Source organism: Scleropages formosus, chromosome 2 (assembly GCF_900964775.1).
Source record: "Scleropages formosus chromosome 2, fSclFor1.1, whole genome shotgun sequence".
NCBI lineage: Eukaryota > Metazoa > Chordata > Actinopteri > Osteoglossiformes > Osteoglossidae > Scleropages > Scleropages formosus.
The window spans coordinates 42,443,872-42,455,248 of record NC_041807.1 but is presented as its reverse complement, the minus strand read 5'-3'; the positions used below and the strand labels follow the sequence as shown (position 1 = coordinate 42,455,248).

At 47.0% G+C, this 11,377-nt stretch overlaps 1 protein-coding gene across 4 annotated transcripts; it reads left to right on the top strand.

Annotated features, from left to right (window-relative positions):
- The first annotated feature begins 6,901 nt into the window (after nt 1-6,901).
- On the top strand, nt 6,902-10,215 carry tmem9 (transmembrane protein 9). 4 transcript variants are annotated; one of them, XM_018746800.2, is made up of 6 exons: nt 6,902-6,963; nt 7,790-7,895; nt 8,931-9,022; nt 9,094-9,202; nt 9,448-9,579; nt 9,668-10,215. In XM_018746800.2, the coding sequence occupies exons 2-6, from the start codon at nt 7,797-7,799 to the stop codon at nt 9,806-9,808; spliced, it is 573 nt and encodes a 190-aa protein (XP_018602316.1). In that variant the 5' UTR covers nt 6,902-6,963; nt 7,790-7,796; the 3' UTR covers nt 9,809-10,215. The 4 variants fall into 4 exon arrangements, with proteins under 4 accessions (XP_018602316.1, XP_018602315.1, XP_018602317.1 ...); XM_018746799.2 differs by having other exon boundaries at nt 6,911-7,004; XM_018746801.2 differs by having other exon boundaries at nt 6,929-6,982.
- The last annotated feature ends 1,162 nt before the right edge of the window (nt 10,216-11,377 follow it).

The following is an 11,377-nucleotide window of genomic DNA, read 5'->3' as shown; positions in this document are numbered from 1 at the left end:
AGTAAAATTACTCAACTGTATAAATGGGTAAGTAATTCTAGGTAGATTAACACTGTCTGTAAATCGCTTTGTATTGTGGGCCTCAAAACTTTAAATAAAAGCGTTAAGTGCAGCCAAAATATACAAACCATTATAAGGCCACGGCGTTTAACTAGACTTGGTGATAGGAGCGTTTGCGCCAGAAACCTAAAATACATTAAAAAAAACATTCTCAACTTACCACCGAGGCCAAACTGTAATATAAAATGCTGTCTGTTAAACATTTGTTCACTAACAATTAAAGCTGTTCTAGAAAACAACTTAAAAACAAGTTACAAGTCTGGTCTATTCTTTCTACCAAAACCTGGCTCGGTGAGTCCGATACGATTCCGCTAATAGAAGCCGCTCCGGACGGATATGATTATTTCCATAAATCTCATTCTGTACGTCGCGGAGGTGGAGTTGGCGTTCTTTTCAATAATACATTAAAAATAACACCAAGGAATCATGATAACGTTACCTCATTGAAATTCTACAGCTAGATTTCAAGTCAAAACCAGAGTATTATAATTATATTCCTTATCTACCGTCCACCTGGACCGTACTCCTCTTGTAATGACCCACGTTACTGGTATTTAGAGGGGAAGATGTTTTGTGTAAATAAGTTGCATTATGGGGGATAATGTGAAATGAGCATGTGTAACCACTGGGGGCACTTAGAGGGAAAATGATGGGGTGACCGTGTTTCGTAGTATGTTGAGAAAAGAACCTGGGTGCTCTATGCAGGTGAGGAAGACTGACTATAGGTGCAGGTCCTAGAAGAAATGGGGTCTGTTTAGATGAGGCTCCAGGACAAAACCTGACCTGAAACCATAACTTCTGCAGGAGGAAACCACAATAAAACCTGATTATACAGCCAGGAAACCTCCTCATAACCTGTGGTGTAGATGTCCCTCATTTTAATATTATCCCTTTAAACGAGGCTATTTCTTATCATTACTTATTAGCACACACACACTATCTGAAACCGCTTGCCTCACATGGGTTGTGGGGAGCCGGAGCCTAACCCAGCAACACAGGGCAAAAGGCTGGAGGGGGAGGGGACACACCCAGGACGGAAGGCTAGTCCACTGCAAGGGACCCCAAGCGGGACTTGAACCCCAGACCTGCCAAAAAGCAGGACCTGGTCAAACCCACTGCACCACTGCATCCCCCCACTTACTAACCTTTGATCTATACCTGCCGGTGCCATCCGACCACAGTAAGACCAAAATCGTGGGGCATATGATGAAAATACTACTGCTAAAATTGTTGATTATATTAGAAGCTCAGATGTTGGAACGAGCGTACATACTGGTCAAAGGGATTTTCATTATAATTCAGTGGTAAAATTCGCCTTAGACTCTGCGGCTCCACCAAAAACGAAATTTATTCGAAGTGTAAGAAACTCGCCGTGGTTCAACGAATCAAGGTAGAATGTGGTAAATTAGAGTGTAAATGGCGTTCAACTAAAGTGAACTTTTATTATGTAGCATGGTCCGATTGTATAAAAAATTATAGAAAAGCACTTTTTCATGCCAGATCCGAATACTCGGCAAAGTTAATTGATGAAAAAGCCATAATCTCTTAGCTTTTGCAGAGTTGAGAAGATGTTAATTGATCTTTTGTAAATGTACTGCGTGGAGTTTGCATGTTCTGCATGGGTTTCCTCCCACACTCCGTAGACATGCTATTCAAGTTCACCCATAGTGTGTGAGTGACAGAGAGAGAGTGTGTTCCACCGATGTATGGATGAATGACTCATTGTAAGTAGTGTATCTAGCAGTGTAAGTCACTGCGGTGAATAAGGTGTGTGGGCTGATAGTAACACTACATAGAGTTCATTGGAAGTCACTTTGGAGAAAAGTGTCTGCTAAATAAGTAAATGCAATGTAGACTTGAAAACCTGGTTGGACTAAGGGGTACTGTCCTGAAGTGGTTTGGCTCATATTTAGTTAACTGTGAACAATTTGTACTGAAATGTGATGACTTCACTCCCTCCATCTCAACTACAGTTCAGTATGGTGTGCTACAGGGCTCTGTGTTGGGTCCATTACTGTTCTCACTCTATATGTTACTATTGGGTGACATTACTTGCAAACAAAATGTGAATTTCCATTCGTATGCCGATGACACACAGCTATATGTATCGTTTAAGTCTGATGATCCATGGCATGTGGTGTCTTTAGCTAATTGTTTTACCAGTATAAAATTATGTATGAGTAAAAGTTTTTCTCTCTAAATGCCAGTAAAACAGAGGTACTTGTGGTGGGTGGTGATACCAAAAAACTCATCATCACGGCAGTCTTTACAACAAATGGTATTACCTTCAAGCGTCCGGATTGTGTCAAAGATTTGGGTGTCCTGCTGGATGGAAAGCTGTCATTTGTATCGCATGTAAATGCTTTGACTAAATCGTGCTTCCTTCAGTTACGCCATCCCGGACAGCGCGCTACATCTGCCGGGCTTCCAGCTGTTCAGAGCGGATCACGACGCGGAATCGGCGGGGAAATCGTGTGGCGGTGGGACATGCTTCTACATCAACGAAAGGTGGTGTACAGATGATGCGACAGCGTTGAAGAAGATGTGCTGTCCCGACCTAGAAGCGCTCTTCATCAACCGCAAGCCTTTCTACTTGCCGCGGGAGTTTTCCTCGTTCATCCTCGTAAGTGTTTACGTTCCACCACAAGCGTGCGTGAACGCAGCGCTGCAACAGCTGGCTGATCAGATCACAGACACAGAGCAACAACACCTGGACTCTGTTGTAATCGTTCTCGGGGACTTTAATAAAGCAAATCTCTCCCGTGAACTGCCAAAATACAGACAGCATATTACATGTCCCACCAGAGACAGTAATATTTTGGACCACTGCTACACCACAGTAAAGGATGCATATCACTCTGTCCCACGGGCAGCTTTGGGGCTCTCTGATCACTGCCTGGTTCATCTTATACTGACCTACAGGCAGAAACTGAAATCAGCTAAACCTGTAATAAGGACTGTTAAAAGATGGACTAACGAAGCAGAGCGGGACTTACAAGCCTGCTTCGAATGCACCGATTGGAGCGTTTTTGAGGCTGCTGCTAGCGATCTAGATGAGCTCACAGACTCTGTAACATCCTATATTAGTTTCTGTGAGGATATGTGCATCCCTACCAGGACTCATCTAACATACAACAATGACAAACCGTGGTTCACTGCAAAACTCAGACAGCTTGGTCAGGCCAAAGAAGACGCCTACAAGAACGGGGACAGAGTCTTGTATAAACAGGCCAAAAACACACTGGCAAAGGAGATCAGAGTGGCTAAGAGAAACTACTCTGAAAAGCTGAAGAAACAGTTTTCAGCCAACAATCCTGCATCAGTGTGGAAAGACCTGAAAGACATCACCAATTACAAGACACCACCCCCCGGCACCGTGTCAACTCAACAACTGGCCGACGATTTGAATGAGTTTTATTGCAGGTTTGATAAACCCTGTCTCACACCCCGCACCCATTCTGACCCCCTCCCCATGCATCAATTAACACCTCCAGTAACCCCCACCTTCCCCCCTCTTGCACCTTTGATCTGCGAAGAGGAGGTGTGTCGGGTCTTCCGCAAATAGAAGACAAGGAAAGCACCAGGCCCAGACGGTGTCTCAGCAGGCTGCCTAGAAACCTGTGCTGACCAGCTGTGCCCTATCTTCACAAAGATCTTCAACAGATCACTGGAGATGTGCGAAGTTCCTTCTTGCTTTAAACGCTCCACCATCATCCCCATTCCAAAGAAACCCAAAATCACAGGACTTAATGACTACAGACCTGTCGCCTTAACGTCTGTGGTCATGAAGTCACTTGAAAGATTGGTGTTGGACTACCTCAAGGACATCACTGGACCCCCTGCAGTTTGCTTACCGAGCAAACAGGTCTGCGGATGATGCAGTCAACATGGGACTGCACTACATCGTGCAACATCTGGACAAACCAGGGACTTATGTGAGAATCCTGTTCGTGGACTTCAGCTCAGCCTTCAACACCCTCATCCCACACCTCCTCCTGTCCAAATTAACCCAACTCTCTGTGCCCACCTCCATCTGTCAGTGGATCACCAACTTCCTGACAGACAGGCAGCAGATAGTGAGGCTGGGAAAATTCTCATCCAAGACTCGCACGATCAGTACTGGCGCCCCCCAGGGATGTGTGCTCTCCCCACTGCTCTTCTCCCTGTACACCAACGACTGCACCGCAAAAGACCCCTCTGTCAAACTCCTGAAGTTTGCAGACGACACCACACTCATCGGCCTCATCCGGAATGGCGACGAGTCTGCTTACAGACAGGAGGTCCAAGAGCTGGCTGTCTGGTGCAGTCATAACAACCTGGAGCTGAAAACACACATGCACACACGCACACGCTTGTCCCATACGGGGTCACGGCAAACCGGAGCCTACCCAGCAACACAGGGTGTAAGGCCAGAGGGGGAGGGGACACACCCAGGACAGGACACCAGTCCATCACAAGGCACCCCAAGCGGGACTCAAACCCCAGACCCACTGGAAAGCAGTAACCGGTCCAACCCACTGCGCCACCGCGCCCCCACACTCAAAACAGTGGAGATGATCGTAGACTTCAGGAGAAACACCTCAGCATTATCCCCACTCACCATCATGAACAACACTGTGGCAACAGTGGAGTCATTCAGGTTCCTGGGCACCACCATCTCACAGGACCTGAAGTGGGAGTTCCACATAGACTCTATTGTGAAGAAGGTCCAGCAGAGGTTGTACTTCCTTCACCAGCTGAGGAAGTTCAACCTGCCACAGGAGCTACTGATGCAATTCTATTCCGCAGTCATCGAGTCCGTCCTCTGCACATCTATAACTGTCTGGTTCGGCTCAGCTACGAAGTCAGACATCAGAAGACTGCAGCGGATAGTTCGGACTGCTGGAAGAATCATCGGCACACCCCCCCCCCCCCCCCCAGCTCTCCAAAAACTGTACTCGTCCAGAGTCAGTAAAAGGGCTAGCAAAATCATTGTAGAGCCCTCACATCCAGGCCACTTCCTCTTCGAACCCTTGCCATCTGGCCGGTGCTACAGAGCACTGAGCACCAGGACAGCCAGGCATAAGAAAAGTTTCTTTCTTCAGGCCATCTACCTCATGAACACCTAAATCTCTCCCCTAGAGAGTAAACCAGTGCAATACATAATGCTATTTATATTTATAACTTCTATCACATCATATCTCTTACTCACACTCCCTTGCATTTGTATCTAGTGACTATTTTTGTATATTGGGTACTTTATATTTTTATATATTTTTTTATCCTTCGTTCACATATTCTCTTCTCATCTATCTTGGCACTGTCATTCTGTCTGTGCTGTGGAAGCTCCTGTCACCAAGACAAATTCCTTGTATGTGTGAACATACTTGGCAATAAAGCTCGTTCTGATTCTGATTCTGATTAAGAAACAGCTAAATTACGGCGATTCCTATGTAGACGGGATGCTGAGAAACTGGTTCATGCTTTTGCTTCCAGCAGGCTGGATTACTGTAATGCTTTATCATTGGGTTGTCCATACCAGACTGTATCCAGATTACAGTTGGTAAAAAATGCTGCTGCTAGAATTGTCACTAGAACTAGGAAGTACGACCATATAACACTGGTACTTAAATCGTTGCATTGGCTCCCGGTCGCATTTATAATTTATGGTTGTAAAATCCTACTTTTGACCTATAAGGCAGTACATGGCACTGCTCCGGCTTACCTTTGTGAGATTATTGACTCTTATACCCAGGACGATATCTTTGTTCATTAGATGCAGGTTATCTTAAAGTACCTGTTATCAATAAGACCTCAGTAGGAGGTCGCACCTTTAGTTATAGATCACCTAAACTGTGGAATAGTCTACCGGTTACTGTCAGAAATGCCCCGTCCGTCTTTGTCTCCAAATCCAGACTAAAGACTTAACATGTTTACTCAGGCATTCCACCTTGAAATGTAATTCCACCTGGCTGTGTTTGTTTTTAACCACCTTTATACCACACCTTTATACCAATGCATATTAAATTGACTTGTTAAAGTTACAAATTACTAACTATTTCTTCTTGTTGAGCATTGTATCCCTACATAAGACTTGAGGAGGCCGGCCAGTGGTCACAGACGCATCCCATGCCGACTGAAGATGATGACCGACTGCCACGGTGGATGAAACGTACCACGTTGAGCTGGGGATTCAAGATACCATTTAGCAACAATATCATTATTACTTGTAAACTGGTTTAGAAATCTTATTTAATCTATAATGCCCAGGAGGGTGGGCAACTACTGGACCGTGAACCTGCAGAGGTTTTTTTCTCTCTCTATTTTCGGTTGGGAGTTTTTGTTCCTTTCCTCCGTAGCAGTAGACATACTACTTATACTAGCTCTATAAAAGTACTATCATTAGTCAACTGTCTTCTTTGATGTATCTGTTTTTCTTGCCTTATGCATGTGTGCGTTAAAGCGCTCCGTGTCACTGCGTGAGAACAGCGCTCTAGAAATAAACCGAACTGAAACTGCATTTGGAGAAAAACACATTCTAAATTAATAATAATGTAAGTTTACTGGAGAAATCTTAGAAAACAGCTGACGGAACACAATATTAACACCTGAGCGCACGCGCTATGCCTCCACGCTGTTCACGTGTGTTTTGGGTGCAACTACGTCACAGAGAACATAGCCAATCGTATTCGTCCCCTGTTTGAACTCAAGCCCTAACATGCCCGAGGGAGCCTGTTCGCACATCTGATTGGTCAAGCTGGTGGTTTTTGGAGGCCTAAAGGCGGTATATTTCTCACCGATAGGGTAGTCACAAAGCCGTACGAGAGGTTGTGGGCGGGGCTTACGGCTGATTCCTGCCCCTTCCCACCAATCAGAGCGTCAGGGGAAGCCGTGCAAAACGGCCGTCGGCGGAGCGGCAGTGCGGTGAGCGCGTGTCAATAAAGTGCGCGTGAAGAGAAAGAAACGTAACGTCACTTGTGTTGCGCTTTTTGTTGTGAAACCCGGGTAGGGATGAGAGAATATGTTGAGTAGTTAGTATCGTGCCATCGACGAGAGGAACAAAAGAAATCGAACCCAGGGATTGCTTATAAAATGATTAATAATTAATTAATTAATGTGATCATGATTGCAGGATTTTGTGTGTAAGATCGATCGTTCACTTACATCTTAGTAAAACTGGTTCTCAAGGCTGTGTGATGATGATGTCCATGCCGCGTTACGTACGTGTGTGTACAGTCAGTGCCAAGACTAGACTTAATAGATTGAATTGCTGCAGAAATAGGGAATAACTTTTTTTCTAGCACAGATAGAGGACATGATCATCATGATGATGATGATGATAGTTGCTGTCGGCGCTCATGTGTAATATATATATATCAGTACAACGTTTTTCTTATTCTGTGCCTTATTACATTGTAGATTGATTAAATAGTAAAATACGATAAAAATCTCATCTTCAGTAATAACTTATGCTGTGCTGAATAAAGAAATAATATCTGCAGATGTTGCATGTTAAATGTATCTATGTATGTCCTGTGTGTTACACTTGAATTTCATAATTGGTTTAATGGAGAATTCAGTGCATTGAAAGTTTTTCTCTTCATTAAGATAATCAAAATATGGAAAAACGGATCATTTCCAAAATGATTGCGAAAGCTTGAGGTTATAATGAATAACAGTGTATAAAACATATGGAACTGAGTCTGGCCCCTGTGCATGGGATCTGTGGTCCTGTGTCTGTGTCCCTCAGGGTTGCCATGGCGATGTCCGGTGTGGTCCGAAGCCTCGGGTGGGCCTCGGCGCTGCTGCCGACTCTCCTGCTCTGTGATGTCATTTCCTGTGCACAGGCCAGCAAGGTACATTTACATTGTATTTACATGTATCATTCAGAAGACACTTTTGTCCAAAGCGACTTACAACTGAGAGAACAGCACAGATTTCACTGCCTCCATGGAAGGGGAGGTTTGGATGCACACTGTCAATTTGTCACATACCACGGTAAAAACCAGTGTACATCACACGAGTAGCTCCATAAAGCTTTATCCTTTATTTCGGATCATAGCAGGCTGCATTGCCGAGTGCTGCTCGCTAACGATCTTGGGCCGAGTGACTCCGAGAGCGACGGGCTGTTGGGCAGCATGGGCGGCCTTACCCGTATTTTTTATTCTGAAAGAACAAGACAAACAAACAAAGCAACAAACAAAGGCATAAAGACATAAAGCAGGGGCTGCGAGCAAATGCAACATTCGCAGCGGTCTGGGTCCAGAGTGCGACACCTCGTCTCCTCCAACAGTCAGTTTAAGTACTGTGGCTGCACCTGTCCCTCGTCAGTCAGGTATGCTGTACTGTAGTGTAGTGTAGTGTACTGCGTTTTCCACTGCAGGCATTACGCTATTCCCTGCACAGGGGGCCCAGCTCTCCTTCCTGCTGGTTAAAGGCCCAGCTGAGCTGGTCTCCTGTTCCAGGTATCACTCTGCACCCTGGATGCCACAAAACAGTAGTGCGACTTCAGCTTAGGGTTGTGCGTTTTCACTTTTTGTTTTCTCCCTCCACTTTTTTCATGTAAACTTACCCTCAAAGTGAAGTTTGTTAGTTTGAAAGAGAAGGAAGCTTTTGTGTGAGTGTCCTGACCTGTGCTGCCTGCACTCCCCCATTCACTAAGTGGTACTATGTTTTTACCTCTTCACGCCACACTTACATATTATATTCAGCTGCGGTTTCTTTAAAGCTTCTTTTAACCCTATATCGCTGTCATGGTAACCTGCTGCCAGCACTGAAAGTTCACTTGAGTCAACGCGAGCTCATCGAATGAAGCTAATGATCAGGTGAGTGGTGTAGCGCCGACGTGCCAGTCCCAGCACTTTGTTCACGCTGGGTGCTCTCGCCCGCAGAGTTTTGAGGATGTACGCTGCAAGTGCATCTGCCCCCCGTACAGGAACATCAGCGGACACATCTACAACAGGAACGTGTCCCAGAAGGACTGGTGAGAACACTGTGCGTGCGTGCATGCGTTTGTGCACGGGAGGCCACCAACCCTGTCTTCGTCCTCTTCAGTAACTGCTTGCACGTGGTGGAGCCCATGCCCGTTCCTGGACACGACGTGGAGGCCTACTGCCTGCTCTGCGAGTGCAAGTTTGAGGAGCGCAGCAGCAACACCATTAAGGTACAAGACTCCTCCCTTGTGTCTCTGACTCCTCCCACATGACTGAGACTCCTCCCACACAGCCTTAAGGCACTTCCCACACTTTCTAATATTTTCCATTCCTTCGGTGTTTATTTAAGCTCTGTGTTTTCTTTCAGGAGTTTATGGATGTATTCGTTCTTTAAAAACGAACGGCCCTGGACCACAGCTTCTTTCTTTCTGCTGTTGCCTGCCCTCCGTCTTCATCCTCCTCTTCCTTGTTGCAGGTGACCATCATCATCTATTTGTCGGTGGTCGGCTCCCTGCTGCTCTACATGCTATTCCTGCTGCTGGTCGACCCGTTCATCCGCAAGCAGGAGCCCTACACACAACCGTTACAGAATGAGGAGGACAGTGAGGTACAGCGCGCACGCACGCACGCACGCACACACGCACGCACGCACGCGCACACACACACCCAACTGCGGTGTCCATCTGCCCCTGCAGGATGTGCGCTGTCAGGCCGGGGGTCTCCCGGGTCGGGGCAGCACGGTGCTGGAGCGGGTGGAGGGAGCGCAGCAGCGCTGGAAGAGGCAGGTTCAGGAACAGCGCAGAACCGTCTTCGACCGCCACAAGATGCTCAGCTAACTGCCCTGTAACGACGACCGACTCTCGGTGTTCAGCTGATGTTTCCCAATGTTCCTAATGTCGGCTCTCTGTCCTTGCATGTTCCCGGGGGCTGATCACTTCTCCACTGTTTACTGCTGATTTACATTATTTACATGACTCCATAGCTCAGCAGACACTGGTGTCCACTGCGATTTACTTTGCTTACAGTGTAAAACTAACCAGATAAGGTGACCGGTGGGGTTCTTGCGCAGCAGCTTTCCCGGAATCTCAGATAGCGGGTTATTTGAACCATTCGGTGAACGCAGTTGACAGGTGGCAGTTCCTGTTCCTGTCCACTTTTGTCAAAAGTGAAGAAAATGCAATAAAAATTAAACTGATTAAAAATCAATAGACATGAAAATGTTTCTTGAACAATAAAGCACCTGGAGAACCTCCTTAATCTTCAGTTACACTGTGTTTGAAGCACCATCGGACCCAGCACCTTCACTGTGTTGTCAGGTGTTGCCGTGACAACGTTCAGGACAGCACATCAGAATACAGACACATAAATATCTGTTCCTCCCTCTAGCCTCTCCGTGTGACTGTACACGTTCAGCTGGTCACCTGTGGATCTGGCAGGTTGCAGTCAGTCAGGTCCTTCAGCTCTCTATACAGTGCTGGCTGAGGTGGGTTGTCTCGTCCTGGCAGGTCCGTTTAAACATCTCGCAAGCTATTTAGATGATCGCTTGCTGGCTGTCCGCAAAGCCGAGGCCTCGCGACGTCGCTTGTCGAAGCCGTGCGATTTATGGTAAATAAAGCTATGTGTTGGATGCCCTAGTGGAAAGACACAAGGAGCCCAGGAGTCCCGCTGTGCACAGCTCTTTTGCCACCGTCTCACCGGCCACATCGCCGCTCATTTCTGGGTTCAACTCATAAGCACGTGATGGGACTAACACTGTCTCATTAGAGCAATGTTGCACCAAGGCCCGAAGAGGCTGACGGAAAGGGCGGAACTGGGGGCTCGTTTGGGCATCCGGAGGGAATTGGTTTGACAGTTTGATCGGTCTCACAGGCAGTTCATTAAAAAAAGGGAAAATATGGAGCTGTTCAGTGTCACAAGGGGGCGCTCTCTCAAAGCTGCTACAGACCATGTGTGTTCTTGGATGCGTGTCTGCGTACCACGCAAGGGGGCTACGGTCATTGTTCCTCGGCACACGCCACGGGTTCCAGCCCCCTTAATTTATCGGAGAGTCATTAAAGCACATGCCTGGTTTATCCCAAAACTGGCGGCCCCAGGCACCACCCGCCCCTCCTGCGTGTTTTGTAAACCTTCCTTGCTGTCTGTGTAGTGTCACTGAAGAAAAAGCAAGACGCCTCTGCTGGCCGGGACCCGGGACACCACTGGTCTCTCCTCGGGACCCTCATCCACCCCCCGCCGCGTGCCAAAGAGCGTTTGTGGTGGGCCACCCCTAACTGACCGGGCCATGACAGCTATAAGCCGTCTCTGTGTAGTGCCGCTCCTGTTCCTGTGAGGTCAAGACCTCCTTGACCTTCTTCTCCCCCAACAGCCCCACAGTCCCTCTTTCCACTGTGCTTCGGCCCCACCCA

Excerpts from the sequence above, each read along its gene's own strand:
- tmem9 (XM_018746798.2), top strand. The coding sequence starts at position 7,162 with ATGATTGCAGGATTTTGTGT. Across the intron at positions 7,182-7,789 it reads ATGATTGCAGGATTTTGTGT|GGTTGCCATGGCGATGTCCG; the intron begins GTAAGATCGATC and ends TGTGTCCCTCAG. Across the intron at positions 9,203-9,447 it reads GCAGCAGCAACACCATTAAG|GTGACCATCATCATCTATTT; the intron begins GTACAAGACTCC and ends TCCTTGTTGCAG.